Source organism: Lepus europaeus, chromosome 5 (assembly GCF_033115175.1).
Source record: "Lepus europaeus isolate LE1 chromosome 5, mLepTim1.pri, whole genome shotgun sequence".
NCBI lineage: Eukaryota > Metazoa > Chordata > Mammalia > Lagomorpha > Leporidae > Lepus > Lepus europaeus.
The window spans coordinates 88,551,288-88,575,317 of NC_084831.1; the positions used below are offsets into that span (position 1 = coordinate 88,551,288).

Below are 24,030 nucleotides of genomic sequence, written 5' to 3' on the forward strand. Positions count from 1 at the left end.
ACAGATTGTCTCTGGAAGCTTAATAGGAACTTCTTAGTTTCAAAATCACCATATTTCCATGGGGAGAAGAACCATATTTTATTCTCCCAAATCTCACATCATTGGACAGGCCAAAGTGAGAGGCAGAGGGAAGATTCTGAACCCAACCGAGGTCAGAGGAACAATGATTAACTTTTCTGCACCAAGAAAAGCGGCTTCAGGACCAACTGGTACAGTATTCACTGCTGGTCTCTTTTCCTTAAAAATGAGATCTGTTATAGAAAACTTTTACTACTGAAAGTAAAACCTCTTCACTGAAGATTCAGAAAATACACATGAACAAAAAGAAAAGGGAAGAGATCATTCTAATGCCACCATGCAGACACTGGATGTGGGTCAACACCTGTGCATATTCCCCTCCTTTTCTCACCTTGTGTATGTATCAACAGCTACAGACATATAAACAAACATGTACAGCCAAAAATACCCATGTGCATTGTTAAAAATCACACCCGCCACAGTATTGTGACTTGATTTTCTTTCTTTAATCTGTTTCGAACTCCAGGGTATCATGTTACAAGATCCTTCTAAGGGGTTATAATTTAACTGACTGACTACTGTTTGGATACAATTCTGTGCCATTAGAAAATAAGCCCACTTCACACTGAACTAGTCAAGCAAGGGCAAGGAATCAAGCAGGTATGAGAGTGCAGCCCATGGCACTGAGGGCACTCAGCAGTGATGTTCTTGCTACACTCTCAAAGGGAACAATGTGAAAAGGAAAAAAAAAAATCTAAATTATTTCCCAAGAATTAAACTGACAAATTCTGGCAGGGTTTGCAAGCCACATCATGCTTTCCAAGGTAAATAAATGACCTTGGGATTAAGGTTCTGCAAAACTGCTTATATTGTCAGCAACATTTAGGAAGCCATAAAGTGCATTTTCTTAAACAAAAGATACTGTGATTAGAAAAAAAAAAGTTCATTTCCTGGACAACCAACTTTCAAGTGGGGTTTCTTCCAAAATCCATCAGTCTCCTAGGCTTTAAACCATATAACCATTCCCAGAGCCAATGTGACAGTTCTTTAATGTTGTCTTTACATACAAAGACTTAACAGTGTGCATGGCAAGAATTAATGTGATTGAATACGGGACCACGTAAGCTAACACCACATCACTTACCTGCAAACCAATCACACTCTGGCCAGCTTTGAGTTTTCCTTCATCAAAACGTCTTGTTTGTTTTTCTGCATACTTTACTCCAATGTCAATGGTTGTATGGAACCCTTTTGTCTTAGCCTGGGTGGAAACATACACACTAACTGAAAAGGGACACTTAATAGACACACTAAGAAGAGCTGTACAGCAGGTACAACAAAGAAAGCATCTGTTTATAGAGGAGGGTTTCATGAGGTAGACCCCAAAAGAATGCAAGGCTGCTCACGGACGCAATGCCCCCTCTGCAATGTGAGCGTTCTACTTAAGCTTCCTATTGCAACTCAGCAGCCTTTCCACAAGGCTAACACAAGACAGGCCCCACCCACCAGGTCTGAGTTCCCAGGGCAGAGCAATGATGTAATTCACCATCGGGGAATTCTTTTCATCAGCCATGAAAGACATGCACGTACCAGCCCTGCCAGAGCCACCAATGTAGTCTGAACCTGGGTCATATTGCCATTCTCAAAAAGATCGTTTGCTTCGAATATGTCATGTGGCTTCATCCCGTAAGCCTGGATAGCTTTTATAAAGTTGCCAATATTCTCCAACTACAAAGAAAAAGGTTCACACAGCATTGAGGGATAAATGGTGACTGTTGCAATATCTAAGAATTCTAAGTTTTCGTGACTAGTTTATAAGATGCTGGACAGAAAGCTACTTGGCAAGGATTTGTACCCTAAGCACAGCTCTCTGGTGAGGAAAGATTAGAGAGAGTGTATCTCTCACTGGGGGTCACACAATGGCCTCAACACTTTTATGCAGTTGGGTGTTTTCAGCTCTTTCAGGGCAAGATTTTCCTTATAAATATTTAAGAATTCTACACCAGAGCTATCCAGTCCTGGAATTTTTCTGTTTGTTTACTTGTAAGAGAAAAAGAGATAGTGAGAGTTCCTATCCGCTGGTTTGCAGTCCAAATGCCCACAATGGCCAGGGCCAGGGCCAAGGCCAAGGCCAGGGTCAGGTGCTGAGAACTCAATCCCGTGGGTGGTAGGAAGCCAATTATTTAGCCATCACTGCTGTCTCCCAGGGTGCACTTTGCAGGAAGCTTAGGTCAGAAACTAGAGCCAGGAATCAATTGCTAGGCTAACCACGGACCCCAGTTACAGAATTTTCTTTGTCAAACTACATTATTAATTCTAATTTAAGAATAAATTCGTGTGGGATGGGCATTTTGCATAGTGGGTAGGGTTCTACTTGGGATGCCCCCATCCCATGTAGGACTGCCTAGATTTGAGTCCTGGCTTTGCTTCTAATTCCAGCTTCCTGCTAATGTGCACCCTAGGAGACACCAGGTGATGCATCAAGTAGTTGGGTCCCTGACACCCACATGGGAGACTCAGACTGAGTTCCTGGCTGCCGGTTTTTGCCTGGCCCAGATCTACCTGCTCTGGGCATTTGGAAAGTGAGCAGACAGGAGATCTGTTTTTCTCTTTCTGCCTTTCAAATACATAAAATAAACCTCAAAAAATTGTGGTTACTAAATGCTTATTTTTGCATATCTTAAAACACTTGGTCAAAACCAAATAACTGTCTAATTTTACTTAATCATATATTTGTGAACTAAGATTATTTCTGATATAGTGTTCTATAATCAACCATTAGTTGTTAGATTAAATACCTTTACTTTTTTCTCTTGTTGATCCTTATGATTTAGGTAATATTACTCTTTGTAAGCTGTGTAAACTCCCTTCTAAAAGTAGGTAGACTAAATATAGGAAAACTGGAGTGAGTGTTTGACCTAGTGGTTAAGACATTTGTGTCTTCTATCTCTCAAATCAATCAATCAAAGTAAAGCTTCCGAGCTAAATAGGTAATGATTATAAAGACGTTCAATATGAGTAATTATGGAAACAAACACTGGCAAAAACTATAGTGATGCACACAAATTCCTGCCAAAACCTGTTTTACAAACTAATCAAAAAAGCAAAAAACTGAAATCAAGCTTCCACTCTATAAAAACAAAGCAGCCAGAGCTGGAGGCTGGACCGGCTGTTACCTGAGGCCAGTTTAACGAGGACTCGTTGACCTTCTTCACTGAGCCTGGCTGCAGCTTGTTGATGAGTCTGAAAAGAAAAACAAACAAGAAGCTTCATTTAGCAGTCACACAACAACAAGGATTTGGAATACAAAGCTGGTTCCTTTTTCATCAGTAAAAGAAAGCATCCCCCACACATCCAGAACCTCCAGGCTTGGCACCCTGGCTGGGGACGGCAGGCTAGACAGAGGCTGGGGGGGGGGGGGGGGGAGGACTGGCGACACAGACCCTGGAGCCTCCACTCACTCGCAGAGGATGATGCCGTCCTTTAGGCCCAGCTGGAAGTTGGTGCCGATGCTCATGCCCGTCACCTCTTCAATCCAGTTGCGAAGGTCTTCTTCTGCCTGATGGTCATACTTGGACGCAATCTGAAACACAAGCCAACCAACTTGAACATCGCTGCCGCGCAACCGACTCTAACTGTGCTCATTCTCCATGAAGCCCACAGAGTTCCCGGCAAACTCAACCATCCCAGCTCCGGTAACCAGTAACCGGTGAAGGTGGTGTCCCAAAGGGTTTTCAACAGCACACGGAGATAAGCTGGCTCTAAGATACCAGTCAAGCGCAGACAGATTCCCACTCATGACACACAGGAAGTGACAAGGACTGAAGAGTCTCTTACAGCTGGCATCAGCCGTGACTTAAAAATTTTCACCATCTCCATAGTCCAGACAAAGATGGGGAGAGGATTCTGGCACAGGCAACCATTTTCCAAGTATTTCATCTAGCCAAGACCTAACATCCCAATCTTTTTGTTGCCTGGAAGGTTTTGGTGTATGCCTTCTATGCTTCCAAACACACACTACATATTGCCCACATACACACTTCCCTCTGAACTGGACTCACAGTACAATGCTGCAATTCCATGCATGTCGTTTCCATCCCATGACTTCCCTCACAGGAAGGAAACACATTTTATTCACTTTGGGACTCTTAGTACCTAGCATTCTACCTGATATCCCATTAACAAAACTGAATTTAATAATAAAGGCAACTTAACACAAACGCCATGCTATCATACATGCTGAAACAGGTTCTGAAAGACCCCTTCATAGTAAGACCACGGACCTCAGTTTTGAAAAATAACATTTGAACAAAATATGGTTTTAAAAAAAACACATGCTCTGGACTGGCCTTTTGTCACAGGGGGTTGAGCTGCTGCCTGCCGTGGCAGCATCCCATGAATGCCAGTTGGAGTCCTGGCTGCTCCACTTTTGGTCCAGCTCCCTGCTACTGCACCTGGGAAGGCAGTGGATGATGGCCCAAGTGCTTGGGTCCCTGCACCCACAGGGGCAACCTGGATGGAGTTCCAGACTCCTGGCTTCGGTCTGGCCCAGCCCCAACCATTGTGGCTATTTGGGGAGTGTCCCAGTGGATAACAGATCTTTCTATCTCTCCTCTCTCTGTAAATAAAATAAATAAATCTAAATAGCTGGGCCTAGGCCAGGCTGAAGCCAGGAGCCAAGAGCTTCTTCTGGGTCTCCCACGTGGGTGCAGGGTCCAGGTACTTGGGCCATCTTCTGCTGCTTTCCCAGGAGCATCTGTAGAGAGTTGACTGGAAGTGGAGCAGCCGGGACTCGAACCAGTTCCCATATGGGATGTTAACGCTGCAGGCAAGGCTGAGCCTTCTACATCACAGCGCTAGCCCCACATACTCAATTTCTTAAGCTCTTCCTAGTCGTCCTGTCCTTTTTTTAGCGTATGTGCTGCCGAAGCGAGCATAGTCCTCCTGTCCTTAAGGAGCTGGTCCATTCTCAAGAAGAGCAGAGCCAGGAAGAAGTGAGGCCATGTATCATCTGCCTTCTCACACAGCGCAGGTGAAAGCGATACAGACCACGGTGTGGGAGTCAACTGAGGCGTTGCTGGAAATGAAAATGAACAGTGTCTGTCTGCTGTGGGGCCGGTGGTTAGCATCCTTACTTCCAATCCAGCTCCCTACTAATGGCCTGGGAAAAGCAGCAGGAGATGGCCAAATGTCTGGGGCCTGCCACCCACGCAGGAGACCCGGAAAAAGCTCCTGGCTTCAGCCTGGCCATTGCAGCCATCCATAGAGTGAACCAGCGGAGAGAAGACCTCTCTCTCTGTACCTCTGCCTTTCAAATAAATAATCTTTGTAAAATATTTTAAATAAATACATCTTTTTAAAAAAATGTTTGCTGTCCATGAGACATAATTAGCCTTTTTTTTTTCTTTTTTTACTTTTTGACAGGCAGAGTGGCTAGTGAGAGAGAGAGGCAGAGAGAAAGGTCTTCCTTTTGCCATTGGTTCACCCTCCAATGGCCGCCGCGGCTGGTGCGCTGCGGCCAGCGCACCGCGCTGTTCCGATGGCAGGAGCCAGGTGCTTCTCCTGGTCTCCCATGGGGTGCAGGACCCAAGCACTTGGGCCATCCTCCACTGCACTCCTGGGCCACAGCAGAGAGCTGGCCTGGAAGAGGGGCAACCGGGACAGAATCCGGCGCCCCAACCAGGACTAGAACCCGGTGTGCCAGCGCCACTAGGCGGAGGATTAGCCTGTTGAGCCACGGCGCCGGCTTAATTAGGTTTAATTAGTGAAAAGAATGAAATGGCAACATCACACCTGAGTCATGAGGCGGTTCATTGGGTCCCAGTCCAGACCAGTCACAGGCAAGCAAGCTCAGTGGTGCAAAACGCCCTCGGTTCTGGTGCCAGAACACAGGGCTGTGGGCTGCATTCATGCCCTTGGCAAGAGACAGCCTGAGTCAGCAGGACCGGGACAGCCATGTGAGAGGTTGGCCTGCTTACCTTTAAGTCCCCTGACAGCAAAAACCAGCTCTGTCCCACTTGACTCTGGCTCCTTTTTTTTTTTTTTTTTTTTTTTGACAGGCAGAGTGGACAGTGAGAGAGAGAGAGACAGAGAGAAAGGTCTTCCTTTTGCTGTTGGTTCACCCTCCAATGGCCGCCACGGAGCCAGGTGCTTCTCCTGGTCTCCCATGTGGGTACAGGGCCCAAGCACCTGGGCCATCCTCCACTGCACTCCCGGGCCACAGCAGAGAGCTGGACTCTGGCTCCTTTTCACGTCTGTCCATAGCCATGACAGCCTGTTCTACCATCCAAGGTGGGGAAAAAGATTCCCATTTCCCAGGCAGGAGGTGGCAAAGTCACACATTTACAGGCTCTCTACCACTGGCACCTCCACATACCCCATGGAACACAGTGAGACCACTCCTGAATCTCCCCCCGGCCCACACAGAGGGCGAGGCTTCTGTTCTGACACAGCGTATTTGATGTCTATATCATGTGGAGAGATGACAGATCTCAATCCTCTCCTCCACGAGAGAGAAATGACTCCACACCTTCAACAGAAGAGAATTCAAGCTGTAGATGTACTTAACTGGGAAATCCAACCAGTTAGCATTTTCATGTTACAATGACTAACACTGCAATATTTCATAACCAACGTTAGGCACAAGGTAAAGCTACCTAGTGTGTGATGATTCTTGCCCCTTATATCCCTGCTCTCTGGAAGACACAAGTCTATTTCTATTTCCTGCCAGCTGGGGTCCTACGGGCTGCAGAATGGGGAAGGGAGAAATGGTGGTGCTAGAAGATTCTGCCACAGGGACACACCTTGCCCCTGGTGAGCAGAAGCACCTGCTCATCCCAACACCTGCAATGAATGTTCCTAGGTAGTGTCGTCTCCTCCAACATAGCAAACATGTCTGTTTCTATATGGCTCCTAAGCTGGTGTACTAACTTTTTTTTTAAAGGATTTATTTATTTATTTGAAAGGCAGAGTGGGGAAAAGGAGGGAGAGGGGGAGGGAGATGTGGGGAAGGAGGAGGAGGGAGGGAGAGGAGGAGGGAGAGGAGGAGGGAGAGGAGAAGAGGAGGGAAGAAGAAGAGGAGGGAAGGAGAAGAGGAGGGAAGGAGAGGGGGAGGAGGGAGAGGGGGAGGAGGGAGAGGGGAGGAGGAAGAGGAGAAGGAAGATGGGGAGGGGGAAGGGGAGGAGGGAGATGGGGAGGAGGGAGGATGGGGAGGAGGGAAGAAGGAGGGAGAGGGGGAGGGGGAAGGAAGTGGGAGAGGAAAAAAGTCTTCCATCTGTTGGTTCACTCCCCAAATGGCCGCAATGGCTGGAACTGGGCAAATCTGAAGCCAGGAGCTTCTTCCTGGTCTCCCACATGGGTGCAGGGGCCCAAGGACTTGGGCCATCTTCTACTATGCCTTCCCAGGCCATAGCAGAGAGCTGGATTGGAAGTGGAGCAGCTGGGACTGGAACAGGCACCCATATGGGATGCCGGCACTACAGGCAGCGGTTTTACTTGCTACACCACAGTGCTGGCCCCTGGACTAACTCGAGTCTTGATTACGTTTTCACGGTGGAATCCTGTGGTTAGGCAGCTAGAAAGAGAAACCCTATGTCAACTGGAGATGCAGGAGTGCAGGGAGCACATGGAGAAGAAAAGTGCAGAATGGTGCTGCGAGCAAGCATCAGCCACGAGAGCGCACTGTAGCTGTGGGTTGGAATGTGTTTTAAAAGTGAAGGGATTCTCAACTGGAAGATACATTTCAATAAATCTGAAAAAACACATAATATGTTAGGATGAGGCAAGTTCTGTCTTAGCTCCAAGTCAGGCTCAACCCATCTTTGCTGTGAGCCCTTGGAGACTTCCTCTAACGTCTTCTGATCCAACAATTTCTGCTTGTACAATAAGAAGGCTGATCTGAAGAATGCGAGTCCCTTCCTACTCTGCCCTGTATATACAATTTGGTCAAGCATGAAACTTGGCAAGAAATATTTTCTCTTTGTTTCTTCAAATGTAGAGGTGGAGGGGTAGGGAATTTTTTCAGGATGATGGTGGTATTCTTACACCAAATGAGAACAGCTATTGTTTAACCTGAAAAGTATAGAATGTGTCCGATAGACTCAGTGCTGTGCCCCAAACCACAAAGCGATTACAGCCTAACTCAAAATATCCTGGATCCCAGGGAGGAATGTTCATCTGTGTTGACAGTTCTCCCCAAAGGATGGGGGAGATAGAAAAATCAAGCGCTGCAGTCAGACGCACGTGGGTTCAAGTCTCTGCCCTACCAACAATTGCTGTGGGTTCCTCTGAGACTTAACTGTACCAGCAGGTGCACAGGAGCAATTCACAAGCACTTATGTGCCCAACTCAAGGCCCCATTTGATAAACGACAATTTAAAAGTAGCCATGCAACCACATCTTACAACTGTTGCTTTTGACTTAGGGTGTTCCCTTAACTACGGGAACGGAACGGCAAGGATTTTTCTGCCTAAATACTGTTAATATTTGTCTTAATAAGTGAACCTTCTGCAGTCCAGTCGGCTGCACAGGACTGTTTTAAAATCAAGGCACGTGAAAGCAATTAACAAGTCAGCGTTGGTTGGCCAGTAAAACTGATCGACTATTTTCATCAGAAAGCTTCACTCTCTGAACATGAGATGGAAAAAGCTGACCCTTTCCTTCCTCACAACAAAAGAAAGTGAGCTTAAGAAAAGGACTTGATCTTATGGATGCCTTGGGGGAACTTCACTGGACCCTGCTCAACAATCACTCCTTTGAGTTGTTTATGAATTTTCTTTGCTCTACTTCAAATGTTGCTTGACCTTCCCAGATTCATTTCATAGATGTTCTACCTGCTCGAACCCACCGCCCTATGCTTCTTTACACACTTGTCTTCCCCCTCCTGCCACCTTTCTCCTGGGCCGGGGTGCACCTGCTGGGGACTCCTTTCTGAAGCACCAACATCCTTTCCAAATACAGCCAAAGGACAAAGGAAACAGAAAAGCCTCCTAGGGTCCCAAGTGCAGGCGACCATCCTCCCTGCCATCCAGCTCGTGCCTTGTTCTGCTCTCACTCCCCAGCCAGCTTCCATTGCTGCACTTCTCCCTGTGCAGGGGGAGCCAGATCAAGTCTGGGGGCTCAGCCATCAGCCCTCTGAGCTAAGGAAGAGTGCATGCCTGCATTCGCACTTCACTTCAAATCCTGACCAGTGCTGTCCAGCTCTGTGGACTTTCTTTACTCCTTACTTTGTTTTAGATTCCTAAAATAATGTTGTTAAAAAACCAAAAATTAAATGGTATAGATGCATGCGGAGTCTGCATTCTAAAAGACATGACACTGCCCCCAAAATGGGGGGTTAGCAGGTTCCGGTGATAGACAGTGGAAAAATAAAAACCCCAGATACTGCAAAGCCTGACAACTCTCCAAGCTCAACCCTAGCCAACAGTCTTGTTCCTTTGTGCTCAATCTGGTGGGGGCAAGGAGGCAATTAGAAAAAAATGTCTAAAATGACTCTTGCGGAAAGCAGTAGTAAAGCGAGGTTGAGAAACACTGAGATAAAGTGAAATGTGCACTCTCTCTTCACCCATCTCCCCCAGACCACATTCCTCCTGGAGGTTGGAGCCTCTGTCCTTCAGCCAATTCTCCTTCGCTGGGTGTCATGGTTAACCATACATGAGACAGACCCACTAAGATCCCCTTCAAAACAGCCCCGGGGCCTGACTTCCTCACTGGGAAAGGGAGACACTAGATCAGATAAAAAAACAAAAACAAACAAAAAAACCCTCTGGGTTGCCAAACGCTGCCGAGGCCTGAGAAGTTTCCCTCTCAGGATCCTCAGACTGGGAGAGTGGCTTCAAAACCCGCTCAACAGCTGACCCTGCAAGCCCAGGCGCAATTCCAGAACAAGGCAGGGTGCACCCGGCAGGAGGCAGAGTGAGGATCTTTACCTACAAGGACCATCTAATGGGGGCAGGCGTTTGGCACAGCAGTTCAGATGCCTGCAACCCGGATCAGAGTGCCTGGGTTCAAGTCCCCGCGAAGCTGCAGATTCCAGCTTCCTGCTGATGTGGGAGGCAGCAGATGATGGCTCAAGTACTTGAGTCCCTGCCACCCATGTAGGAAACCTGGAATGAGTTCCTAACACCCGCTTTCAGCGGGGCCCAGCCCTGGCTGTTGTGTGCATTTGGGGGAGTGAACCAGCAGATGGAAGACCTCTTTCTCTGGCTGCCTTTCAAATAAAATTAAAATGATTTTTTTTTTTTTTTAAAGAATTGTCTGATGATGGCCCTGCTACACCCAAGCATATTTTAGAATCTACTAAAAGAATGAAGACTATTTGTTTTCCACATACCTTCCTCTTCACAGCCTGCCTGCTCTTATCACAGATCTAGAAGCAGACAATTCCAGGTAATTGTCTCTGGTGGTTACAACAGAACCTACTCCCAAACCTCAGTCCTGTCTCAACTCATGAGGCTTCCCCACCTGGAGCCGCAAGGGTAATCCAGCATCGCCCAACTCTAGGCACAGCCTCTGCTTCAGGTGTTTTCCTGTGGTTCTACTTTCCACTTCTCCTTCTTTCATTCAAATGGCCTATACAAAGCCAGCACAGTTCAAAGGCAAAGTTCCTGCCCTAAAAGCTGGCATTCTGGCAGAAAGTGACAAACATTAAATAAGGTGTGAGAAAAATGGGGAAAGAAAAAAAAAATACATATATTATATATGAAGCAGAGTGTTTAAAATAAAGGGAGAAGAGAATGATGGAGGCTAGCACAGTTTCAAAACGGAAACCGAAGGCATTTCCATCTCAAATACCAAGAAGTCTCTTCCTGTTCATTGTCACTTGTCATTCCCGATTCCTCACACAGGCACAGGACACAGCTTTAACACATCCTATAAAATGTAAAAAATACCTTTGCAAATTTCTTAAGGATTCTTGGTAGGGACACAACAGACTGAAGAGCACATGTTTTGATGTTGATTTTCAAGAAACAGTTCCCTGTTGTGGCACAGTGGGTTAAGCCACCACCTGCGATGCCAGCATCCTCTATGGGCACCAGTTTGTGTGCTGGCTGCTCCACTTCTGATCCAGCTCCCTGCTGATGGCCTGGGAAAAGTAACTCAAGTGTGTGGACTCCTGCAATCCATGTGGGAGACCCAGAAGAAGCTCTTGACTCCTGGCTTCAGCCTGGCCCAGTCCTGGCCATTGCAGCCATCTGGGGAGTGAACCAGAGGATGGCAGATCGCTCTCTAACTCTGACTTTTAAATAAATAAATCTTAAAAACAAAACAAAACAAAAACCCTGTTCCCCCAACTCCCATGGGTAACCTTGATAAGCGACAGGACCCTTGCCACCCCATTTCTTGTGGGGCGTCTCCTTCTTTCCAGGACCCCTGGGGGGATAAAGTTCATTCCATAGGTAAAAGTTCACAGCTAGACCTGATACCTGTCAGAATTAACATCCTCTGTTGTATCAGCCCCAGCACAGAGGCATAAGGCTTTCTAGCAGCCAAAGCTCACTGCAATCTGTTCACTTCACTGTCTCCCCTGCAGACAGACTCCGCTTGGGCGCTGGCCCTCACCACAGTCACTCTCATCACCGCCCATCTCGATGCTCAACACCTCTCTGCCTCTCCGACTCTCTCTCTTATTTATTTGACTGGGAAAGAAAGAAAAGAAATAGAAAAGAAAAGAGAAAAGAAAAGAAGGCCAGCCCTCTCAGAGACATAGCCTGATCTTGAAATCAAGGTATCAGCATGTGGCACCAGCACGATGTTTTCCTTTCAAATACGTACAGTCAGAAATACAAAGACACTACAACTCAACGTACAGATACTGTGGAAATGGCAAGAAACAAGGTGAGGGGCTGGCACTGTGGCGTAGCACATAAAGCCACTGCCTGCAGTGCCAGCATCCTACATGGGTGACGGCTGGGGTCCTGGCTGCTCTACTTCTGATCCAGCTCTCTGCTAATATGCCTGGGAAAGCAGTGGAAGATGGCCCAAGTCCTTGGGCCTCTGCACCCACATGGAGACCAGGAAGAAGCTCCTGGTCCTGGCTTCAGATAGGCCCAGCTCCAGCCATTGCGGTCATTTGGGGAGTGGGCCAGCAGATGGAAAATCTCTCTCTCTGCCTCTGTCTGTCCCTCTCTATAACTCTGCCTTTCAAATAAATAAATAAATCTTAAAACAACAACAACAACAAACAAGGCTTTAGAAACACCTAAAGAGTCATTCCAGGGCCTAAAGTAAATAGTATTACAAATGCCAGGGTAAATTCAGAAAAAACAGAATGTCACTTTTGTCTTCTCTGTCTAGAAAATGACAGACATTCAGACTATAAAGTTTAGAACACAGATAGTTAAATGTGGGTTCTGAAAGGTCAAATTTAAATAAGGAGGGAATTAAATATAGAGGCTGGATTCCCAGAAGAATTAGACTCAGAAATAACAATTAACCACAGCTCAGTGTCAGAGAAATCTCAGTAAACAGTAGTAACATGAACCTAATGCTAGGCCCACTCCCTCCCCACCCCCACCTCCCAAGCTAGGGTCTCTCCAATACTGGCTGAAGAGCCTGTGGTCTTCCCAGGGTGGACTGCTGGAGAGGATGTGCCAGCCTTGGGGGTGGGGGTGGGGCAGCTACCTCCAGTGGTCAGCAGACATACAGCAAGGCATGAGCAAGAACTCTGTCCTGTCCCCTCTTTGTCCATCCCCACACCCCCAGAGCCTAAGCCTGGTGCATAAGGAGACTCTTTCACCCACGGATAGTATTATCAGTCTGGGGAAATGCTTCAGATTTGTACCCACAGGGACATCTGCATTTGAATGCTGCTGGTTTTCAGGGGGGTCACAGCTCCTTGATCTGCCACTCTAGTAATCATAGATGGATCACCAGGGACAGACTTGCTTTACTCTCTGATAAGAGGCTCTTATGTCTCTGGCACCCTCTCCCTCCAATCTGGTAACCCTAGTCCAGTCTGGTAACCCTAGCAGTCAGGGCCCAGTCAGGAGGAGCACCAGGCCACCATGCTGATCCATGGGCAATGATGTGCAGTTCGACAAAGTTTGACAAAGATCTGTTCTCTTCTGTTTGTGTACCTAATGATTGGGAAACTTGAACCAGGGTACTTATTAAACTCAAAGAAACTGGGAATCAGAAAGATCTCACTTAGCTTAATAAATTATTCATGGCATATATAAAACCTTGCTGCAAGCTTCTAGACCTAGTAATGCTTTCTCAGTAAGTTGGGTAAATTAAATTTTAAAAATTCCTACCTAAAAAAGTTAATGCTATCTTGGTTCACACAGCTGCATGATGCATTTCTAATGTTATCTCCCCCGCCCCTTTTTAAGACTTTATTTCCTTGAGAGGTAGAGTTTAACACACACACACACACACACAGTTGGGTGTGTGGGGGGGGTCTTCCATCCACTGGTTCATTCCCCCAGTGGTCACCAACTTCTGGAGCTGAGCTGATCCAAAGCCAGGAGCTTCTTCAAGCTTCTACAAAGGTGTAGAGGCCCAAGCACTTGGGCCATCTTCCACTGCTTTTCCAGGCCATAAGCAGAGAGCGGGTTCAGAAGAGGAGTAGCCAGGACAGGAACCAGCACCCACGTGGGATGCTAGTGCCACAGGCAGAGGCTTAACCTACTATGCCACAGTGCCAGCCCCCAGAATCTTTATACATGGAGGTATCTTGTCCACATCATTGGATCATTCTGCTGCTCAAAAGAACTAAGTTGGGGCTGGCGCTGTGGTATAGCAAGTAAAGCCACTGTCTAGAGCACTGGTAACCAATACGGGCACTGGTTTGATTCCTGGCTGCTCCACTTCTGATCCAGCTCCTTGCTAACGTGCCTGGGAAAGCAGTGGAAAGTGGCCAAGTGCTTGGGCCCCTGTACCCATGTGGTAGACCCGGATGAAGCTCCTGGCTTCAGTCTGGCTTGGCCCTGGCCATTGTAGTCATTTGTGGAGTAAGCCAGCAGATGGAAGCCCTTTATCTCTGTTTTTCTCCTCTAACTCTGCCTTTCAAATACAGAAAATAGGGGTCTGTGTTGTGGCACAGTGGGCAAAGCTGCCGCCTGTGACACCGACATCCCACATGGTGTAGGTTAGAAACACAGCTGGCTCCACTTCTGATCCAGCTCCCTGCTAATGCACCTGGAAAAGCCGCAGAAGATGGCTCAAGTACTTGGGCCCCTGCACTCAAGCGGGAGACCCAGAAGAAACTCCTGACTACTGGCTTCACCCCTGCACACACTTGGGAGACCCAGAAGCTGCTCCTGGCTTTGGCCTCGCTGTTGTGGCCATTTGGTGAGTGAACCAGTGGGTGGAAGATCTTGTTCTCTATCTCTTCCTATCTTCTCTATCTCCTCTCTCTGTAACACTGACTTTTAAATAAATAAATAAATCTTAAAAACCTTCAACAGCCTACTCTGAGAAGCTGGCTAGCCAGAAGTGGCTATGTGTGAGCTAGAAGGGACTCTGAGGATTTAGGAGAAATAGGCTGGCTAGCAGCTACATATTAAGATGGAAGTCACAAGGCAGAGGGAGACAATAACTGAACGAGATCAGAGCTGTGACGTAGTGGGCTAAGCCTGTGCCTGCGGCACCGGCATTCCATGTGGGTGCTGATTCGTGTCCTGGCTGCTCCTCTTCTGATCCAGCTCTCTGCTAATGGCCTGGGAAGGCAGTGGAGGATGGCCCAGTCCTTGGGCCCCTGTACCCATGTGGGAGATCCAGAAGAAACCCCAGGCTCCTGGCTTCAGATCGAATGAACCAGGAGATGGAAGACCTTCTTCTCTGTCTCTCCCTCTCTCTGTAACTCTACCTCTTGAATAAGTAAACAAAAAAATCTTAAAAAAAAAATGCATAAATTACAGGGGGATGGGCTTTGCTTTTAAGCAAACTGAAATGGAAAACTACCATGGGACAGCCAACAAAACACAGGCGTGAAGATGACCCATAAGAATGCCTGCTGGAGAACATTCTGTCACTGGGAGAGGCCTGCCGTGTCGAGATTTTAGAGATCTATAGAGATTTTACTCAAAGAGGATCTTAACTGAAATCCCACAGGAAAAAACAGATAACAGAGCTGTTCTACATGCGCTGGTTTTCTTTGTCTCACCACCAGCACACTTCAGAGCTCGCCACGCCCCTTGCTGTGCTCGCTGGTCCCTGCTCCTAGCTGCTGTCGAGTTAGGCGCTCATCTCTGGCATGGCTCCCTGTGCCTACAAAACCACCTCGGCGCGGGGCAGCACCGAGAGCTGTCTTCTCTCAATCTGCACGGCGTCACAGCAGTGGGTTTTCTGCAGCTTGAGAACACACACCAGTGAGTGAACCCCCGACTACCTCTTCAGTCAGTCCCCTTCACAAAGCCAAGGTCACCATGCTCAAAGTCCTGCTCTGGGGAGGAACTCGCCTCTCCCAGGGCGGGATGGCCCCTCGCTCCCACATCACTGACCCCACTCATCCTGGCGCTCCTACCTGCCAACTTTGAAACTGCATCAAGACAACAGGCTATTCCCTTGCCATGCCACAGGTTCTTGATGGGACACTGCGGGAGGGGGCAAGAAGAAATGGAATCCCGGCATTTCTGGTGACCCTGGGGAATACCTGGACCTCCACAGGGGGGATCCAGAGAAAGATCTCATGCATCCTATAGTAGGGTCACACACGTGAGAACAGAGCTTTTGCCAACCAGCTACCAAACAAGTGGAGCACCTACTTTTAAATGTGGAGTAGAAGCTGGCTAGTGAGATGCCACTCAAGTCTTGCAGATACACTAACTGTGCAAGACAGCATCACCTTTCTCCCCCAGTGAGAATCAGAGGATGTGAAGTGCCTATTAAAGAGGACAGAATCTCCATGTCCTTTTTTTTCAAGGTTTATTTATTTGAGGCCTTGTTTGGAAGTTCTAGCAGGGGACTGACTGAGACCGGTCCTCTTCTAGCGGGGAAGGTCATCTTCAACTAAGTGCACAGCTTCGGGAGGGAAGCACATGGAGCGGGGAGGGAGGAAGGGGCACCCTTGAATCAACCAGGGAGATCAATGGGGTGACAGATAGCACAGCCAGATCGCCTTCACATCCTATCTGTAAGGCAGAATTACAGAGAGAGAGAAAGGAACACACACACACACACACACAATCTTCCATATGCTGATTCACTCCCCAAATGGCCAAAACAGCCAGGGCTGGGCCAGGCCAAAGCCAAGAGCTTCTTCCATGTCTCCCACGTGGGTGCAGGGGTCCAAACACTTGGGCCGTCTTTCCCTGCTTTCCCAGGCCACTAGCAGGGAGCTGGATGGGAAGTGGAACAGTTGGGATATGAACCAGTGCCCATATGGGATGCCGGTGCTACAGGCAGGAGCTTATTAACCTGCCAAGCTTCTTATGCACCAAAACAAAGAAGGAAATAACCAGTTATAAAACTCAAGAGTCTCTCTTAAAAAAAGTCAATGGGGTTTTCTTTGCATTCCTGAAGCCACCTCAGAGGACCTTGGGATTAGGTCATTGGGCACCGGCTCCATAGACAGTAAAGGCAACCCCACATTTCCTACAGTTGTGATGTGATCTGAGCTCAAGAGGGAGCGAGCAGTACGTTCCTGTGGAAGCACTATAGCTCCCACCAGAGTGCTGCACCCAACACAAATGTCTCCAGGTGACCACGTCGTGAAGGCACAAACCAAAGAAACCCACCTCCTAGGCTATCCCAGATCCAGGGTCAAGGGCAAGCGGAGCGAGTAAGGGTCCAGCTGCAAAGAGGCCTCAACAGGACTCAGCAAGAAGTAGCAGCATCAACAGTGCATTCCACACACAGGCCGAGGCTGCACCTATTCCCATCCTGCAGTCCACAAGTCAGATGTCAGTGGCTCCAGGATGACGAGACGAGGAGCAATTTCACGTGAGAAGAGAAACAGCAGCAAGGGAAAGGGAGATGGCTTGTGCACATCAGCGGTGTTCTCACCGTGCACTTCCTTCTGCTTTCCCGGCTTGGCCGTTTGTGACGGCCGACCTTTTCCCTCTGCTCTTAGCTCCCCTGTCTAGCTGGATGGACTGGCCCAGCCATGCTACCCCACCTTGTCTGAAACAAGCAAACCTTTGATTGAAACTGCTACCAGCCTCAAACACTGTCCTGTTTCTCTTTTATGTCGTGCCAAGCCTCTCCATTTCTCTACATTTAGTACTCCCTCCTAACCCCCTGGGACCTTGCTCTACTGAAGAGCATCTCTGAAAGGTCAGCAGTGACCTCGCAGCAGCCAGGCCCAGTGGCCTGTTCCCGGCCCTCCTCCGGCCCCCCCACTTCCTAGCAAAGCACACTCTCCCGGACCTCCTCATTCTGGCCTGCCTGCTCCAGGCTCAGCCCCTCCCCATCTTTCCCCTGAAAGAGGCCGACTCTCCCTGGGCTACGGCCTCAGCTCAACATGGCCAAAGTGTGGGCTCTGGCCACTGAAGGAGTGGGTGGGAGTCTGCTGTCCACCTTGCAACCAGTGTCCTCTGCTGTAAATCAGAGGCCGTTCGCAGCACTCACCTGGTGTGCTGAGTCACACACACTGTGTGGAGCTAATAAATGCCAACCCCTCCTTCCAGCTGTGCTCTACTGGCCATTCCTATCCACGCACAGAAAGACCTCCTCCTCTGAATGCGGTGTATCACAAAAACAAGTTACATGATCTAACAGCCATTGTGATAAGAGATCATTGTAATGCTAGCGAGCTTTCTATTTAAAAGCACTGCCGATGTTAGCAAATAATTTATGAAAGAGATGCCCTCCCTCACTCTATGCTCAACTGACAACTCCCACCGAGGTCTGTGGGGGCCACAGATGGGACAGGGTTCACAGACGGCAGTAGCCTATGATTTGCTAATAAAGAACTAAGTAAATGACTTGAAGAGGCCATTGTGACCAATTTTGGCTTTTATTTTTATTTTAACTTCAGTACAAGTCTTTGGGGCCAGCACTGTGGCTCAGCGGGTTAGACCGCTGTTTTTGACACTAGCATCCCCTACGGTTACTGGTTCGAATCCCAGCTGTTCCACTTTTAATCTAGCTCCCTGCTAATACTCCTAGAAAAGCAGCAGATGGTGATCCAAGTGCTTAGGCCCCTGACACCACGTGGGTGACCAAGATGGAGTTCTAGGCTGCTGGCTTCAGCCTGGCCCAGCCCTGGCCATTGCAACCAGTTGGGGAACAAACTAGTGGATGGAAAATCTCTAAATCTGTATTTCAAACAAATAAATAAATTAAAAAAAAAAAAACAACAGATCTTTCATACCACTGAGAAGAAGTATTGCAATTGGCAATACCTAATTCACACTTAAGTGTTAGATCAGTTATGTACTTTTCCATAAAAGTACTTAAGAAAATATCCACAGAGCCAGCACTGTGGCACAGAAAGTTAAAGCTACCACCTGCAGTGCCGGCATCCCATATGGTGCCGGCTGCAGTCCCAGCTGCTCCACTTCCAATCCAGCTCTCTGCTAATGTGCCTGGGAAAGCAGAGGGAGATGACCCAAGTGCTTGTGCCCCTGCACCCATGTGGGAGACTCAAAAGAAACTCCTAGCTCCTGGCTCCTGGCTTCAGATCGGCCAGGCTCTGGCAGTTGCAGCCATGTGGGGAGTAAACCAGCAGATGGAAGATCATTTCTTTTTCTCTTCCTCCCCCTCTGCCTGTATCTCTGCCTTTCAAATAAATAAACCTTAATAGAAGACTAGTAAATAGTGAAAATCCACATAATAGACGATTATCCTGTTTCTAAAATGGTTGAGCTATATTCCAAGTTATACAAGGTCTTAATAACAAGGATTTCATTCATGAAGAAAAAAAGTTGACAGACAGAGGAGGGAGCAGGCATTTGGTCTAGCTGTTAAGATGTGTGGAACACAGGTTGGAATGCCTGGGTTCACTGCCCAGCTCTGGCTCTGGATTCCAGCTTCCAGCCAAGGCAGACCCTGGGAGTCAACAGGTGATTGCTCAAATAATTGAGTTCCTGCCACCCAATTATGTGCCACATCAGAGATGTGGACTGAGTTTTGGCTCCCTGCTTCATAACCCTAGCACTACAGGCATTTGGGGACTGAACCAGCAGGTGGAAAATCTGTCTCTGTTTCTCAAAGATTTTTTTTAAAAGATTTTATTTATTTATTTGAGAGGCAGAGTTACAGAGAAAGGCAGCAACAGAGAGAAGTCTTCCAACTGCTGGTTCAGTCCCCAAATGGCCACAATGGCCAGAGCTAGGCCGATGTGAATTCAGGAGCTTCTTCCAGGTCTCTCACATGGGCGCAGGGGCCCAACGACTTGGGCCATCTTCCACTGCTTTCCCAGGCCATCAGCAGGGAGCTGGATCAGAAGTGGAGCAGCTGGGACTCGAACCAGTGCCCATATAGGATGCTGGTGCCACAGGCAGATGCTTAACCTACTATGCCACAGCACTGGCTCCTCGAATAAATCTTTAAAAAGAGAGAAAGAGAGAGAGAGAGAGAGAAGGTTTTCTTGAGCAAGGAAGATAGTAGAGATGACTTGTCCAAAGGTTGTGGGCTCAGCTGGGGTCTGGAGCCAGATGTGGCTCCCACGTGGAAGTCCTTTCCACCCCTGGATGTCCTCTGCCCCCCGCCGTGCTGAGACAGGAACTCTGTCTACTGCACACAGTCCACAGCACAGGCAACCCTTCCACCTGCCAGAAGAGGGTTAAGAACTGCAGACCCGGTGGGGGCTTGGGCTGTGGCTCAGGACAAAGCCCTCTCACTTCATGGTGATGCAAGACACATGCACGAGGAGCCACTGCCACGTCCCTGTGTGGTGCTGATGGGCACCCACACTACCGCATCGAGGCAAACCACCCCACGGGAACCTACACTCTCAAACGGGAGTGGCCAGCAGGGTTCAAAAGTTCATAACAAGACATCTGGCAGGGATGGCTCAGGCTACAGTCTTGCACTGGCCCCTGCAAAACGGCACCCCAGCCGCAAACAGGTTTTGGAAGGTGCTGCAAGAAATGCTGTCCACAGCAGCTCTGTCCCTGGATGAAAGGAAGAACATCAGAAACCTGGCTGGCCACGTCCACGCCTGTAGGTGTGGCCCCTGTGAGGTGGGGGATGCAGGGCTCGTATTAAATGCAGCATCCAGGTCTCTGAAGAAAGGGCAGGAGAACCCAGGAACAAATGCCTCCCAGTGTTTAGCACGGAGGACAGCCACTCGGGTGAAGGCCTCTAGCCCCACCAGGGCTCTGAGGAGTACCCAAGCCTTCCAGCTCAGCGGCTCTGCTAGGGCCAGGGACTGCGACAGACTCACACTGTGCAGCTGCATGTCCGTGTAACTTCTCTACTCGATTAGAAGGATAATATGATTGCTGTTGCTATTTTTGCATTCAAAGTAGAATCACATGTAGGAATTAGCCAACAGTATGAGAGAGGTTAGCTACACATGGCATTGATTATTTTCGCTCTTATTTCCTCCCACGTGAAAGGAGGAGAGAGGGAAAAGTGCAATAATAAAGCATGGTCTCATTTGCAGGGCCTGTGTAACACTAAGGAGGGTCTAGAAGCTGGGCATGGGAACAAAGATTGGTGTCCAAATACAGGGGAGGGAGAGAGGTGAGAGAGATGCTAAAATCCCAGTCTGCCCCGTTCAGCTGCCCCACGGTTTGGATCGCCTGGGAAATTCTTGGTGAGAGAAGGAAATAACCAAGAAGAATGCTTCCAAGCACAAAGGGCCTGCTCTCTTCTCTGCACTCAGATCCCCGGCTTTCCCACTGCCAATGTCCCGCCCAAAAGTCACACCCACACCCTGAGGTTTCCTGCTCCCCTCCCGGGGTGGGGGTGGGGCAGAGGAGAGATGCTGTGGAAGCGCCCTCCCTACCTCCTGTGAGAGCGCTAGGAATTTGTCCACTCAGCTCACGGGCTTCACACAGAAGTGAAGCTTCGGACAACACCCGTGGCTGTCAGGACTCAAACACTCGCAGGTCTACATTTTACCAGCTGAGTGTGGAGGAGCGAAAGCCCCATCTGAAACCCGGGAACAGAAGATGTTTCTTGTTGAAGAGAAACTAGGAGAAAAAGAATACTCTCACACCCAGAAAACCAGATCTGTCGCTCTACAGAGCCGTCCTCAGCCACGAGGGTGGTGCGGACAGAGTGAGCAAGGACAGAGACCCGGATTTCACTGAGAAATTGTACTGTGGGCCACCACATGGCAGTTTCTTGGGTGAGGACTCCAGGGGTGGATCGCGCTCCTGATGCAGATGTGTAGGGGCCGCTTGGTGTCATGTCTGCTTGAAGCCTCATTGTGTTGAGATTTTGGGCAACTTCTGGAAGACAAAGCTCAAAACACAGGAACAAACCTAACCATCAGAGAGCCAGCCAGCAAAACGGAACAGCAGCCAATACTTACATAATGTGTACTTTGGTTCCAGGCACCATCCTAAATACTTTTCCTGGATTATTTTGTCTTACTTGTTTCTCCCAGCAGCCACATAAGGGTAATTATTATCATATTCTCATTTTACAGATGAGACACTGATGGTTTAAGTCTCCTGCTTGAAGCTTAGAGTAAGGTGAATAATCAGGGTTCCGAGCTGGTCTCCACGTCCTTAACCACTAAGTTCTACGTTCTCATGGACAAGAACCTTACATGAGAGCTACTGGGACATTCCCAAGTCCACAAGGGTTCACTTGGTCAGGTTTCTATGAAGCTTGCAAGATATTGTGTATTTCTCATGGGACCTCAACAGCTGTATAAACTTCAGTCCCTGGGCTCCAGAAGTCCTTAACAAAAACCTGAGGGTACGAGAATACACAAATAAGGGTGCAGAGTCTGTGTACGGCAGGGAGTTCACCAAGGCACATGGCACATGCTCGAGGAGGCCAATGCCTGGAAAAATCTGGAACTTGCCAATAAAATCCAAGGAAGAGCTTCTTCCTGCCACCGCCTGTACACAATGCAAAAGAGACAATGCATGTCCTCACTCTCCTGACACAATGGTAGTAACAGGTGGAAAAACCAAAACCATCCCATGGTGCTTTTTAAAGGTCGCAGTTAATACTCACTGTGGCTCATGATATGCTGTGAAGTGTGGAGGAAGGGAAAAACACTCACTATCCCTCACATTCCACCTGGACATGAAACAGGCAAAGGGAAAAAGAAAAGGTATATACCTCTGGTTGACGGCAATATTGCCAGTGACTTCACTGTCAATTTTCACAGAAAAAAGAGAGGAAAAAGCTGAGGCCACAGGATAGCAAACTCGATATGACACGATCTGATCCATATTCAAACTCCAGAGTAAGTCCAAGCATTTCCAAAACAGAAACACGGGGGCCAGTGCTGTGGCGCAGTGGGTTAAAGCCTCGGCCTGCAGTGCTGGCATCCCATATGGGCTCCGGTTTGAGTCCCGGCTGCTCCACTTCTGATCCAGCTCCCTATCAATGTGCCTGGGAAAGCAGCAGAAGATGGCCCAGGTTCTTGGGTCCTTGCACCCACATAGGAGACCCGGGAGAAGCTCCTGGTTTTGGATCAGCTAAGCTCCTGCCATTGTGGCCATTTGGGGAGTGAACAAGTGGATGGCAGACTTCCCTCTCTGCTTCTACCTCTCCCTGTAACTCTGTCTTTCAAATAAATAAAATAAATCTTTAAAAAAAAAAAAAAAAACCAGAAGCATGGTACTTCTGCTCATTTCAGCAAAGGATATCTTGTTCATCAGTTTTAGTCAAGAATGGGAATTGGGTGATGTGGACAAATACAATGGCTGGGGCCGGCACTGTGGCGCAGTAGGTTAATTCTCCACCTGTGGTGCTGGCATCTCATATGGGGGCCGGTTCGAGTCCTGGCTGCTCCTCTTCCAATCCAGCTCTCTACTATGGCCTGGAAGAGCAGTAGAAGATGGCCCAAATCCCTGGGCCCTTTACCTTCATGGGAGACCTGGAAAAAGCTCCTGGCTCCTGGCTTCGGATCGGTGCAGCTCCAGCCGTTACAGCCATTTGGAGAGTGAACCAGCGGAGGGAAGACCTGTCTCTCCCTCTATCTGTAACTCTACCTCTCAAATAAGTAAATAAAATCTTTTTAAAAAATCACAATGGCTAGTCCTCCCAAGAGCAAAGATTCTAGCATGGCCAAACACACATCTCTCTAGCTGTCTCCTGGGAGATGTTAGCATTGGCCAAGGCTCTGCAGAGGGGACCTTGGTCATTTCTTCCTAATTTGGAACTCCAAAAGGAACTAGCCAATATGTTTCATAAGAGATAACCACAAAATCAGCAGCAATAGGGAATTATCTTAATGATAAGTTTTCAGTGTAATTTTAACTCATAAACTGCTTAAGAAAAACAAGCTCTAAAAATCACCATAACCTTCAAAAACACACTTACACTACAGAATTCCCTTAGGTTGACTACTCTAATAAGGTCATATTCAATTTCTAAAGATAACAAAACTTATTCCTGATGGGTAAATTCATTAAATCAACAAACATTTATTAAGCATCAACTGTGTCCTAAATCATATTCTAAAATATACCGGGGCCTGCATTGTGGCACAGCAGGTTAAGCTGCAGCTTACAATGCTGGCATCCCATATGAGCACCGGTTTGAGTCCCAGCAGCTCCACTTCCAGTCCAGCTCCCTGCTAATGCATCTGGGAAAAGCAGCAGAAGACAGCCCAAGTACTTGGGCTCCTGTCACCTAGATGGGAGCCCTGGCCATTGTGGCCATCTTGTGAGTGAACCAGCAGGTAAAAGATCTTTCCCTCTCTCCAACTTTCTCTTTTGAATCAATCAATCAATCTTTAGGAAATAGGATATTGATCATTGGGGCAGGTGTTTGTTAAGTGGTTAAGAAACCAGGATTGGGGCTGGTGTTGTGGTGCAGCAGTTAAGCCACTGCCTGTGATGCCGGCACCCAATATGAGCGCAGGGTTCAGTACCAGGATTCCAATCCAGCTCCCTGCTGATGTGCCTGGAAAGGCAATGGAAGATGGCCCAAGTGCTTGCACCCCAGCACCCACGTGGGAGACCCAGATGGAATTCCAGGCTCCTGCTT

General features: G+C 48.1%; 1 protein-coding gene across 1 annotated transcript in view; it reads right to left on the minus strand.

The window, feature by feature from the left end:
* The window catches only part of CNN3 (calponin 3), a 33,381-nt gene that overhangs the window by 3,642 nt on the left and 5,709 nt on the right, over positions 1 to 24,030 (minus strand). The window contains exons 2-5 of the mRNA XM_062191784.1: positions 3,480 to 3,601; positions 3,195 to 3,261; positions 1,609 to 1,746; positions 1,163 to 1,279 (exon numbers count right to left, since the gene is read on the minus strand). Coding sequence (XP_062047768.1) covers positions 1,163 to 1,279; positions 1,609 to 1,746; positions 3,195 to 3,261; positions 3,480 to 3,601 — 444 coding nt within the window. The remainder of the gene's footprint in view (positions 1 to 1,162; positions 1,280 to 1,608; positions 1,747 to 3,194; positions 3,262 to 3,479; positions 3,602 to 24,030) is intronic.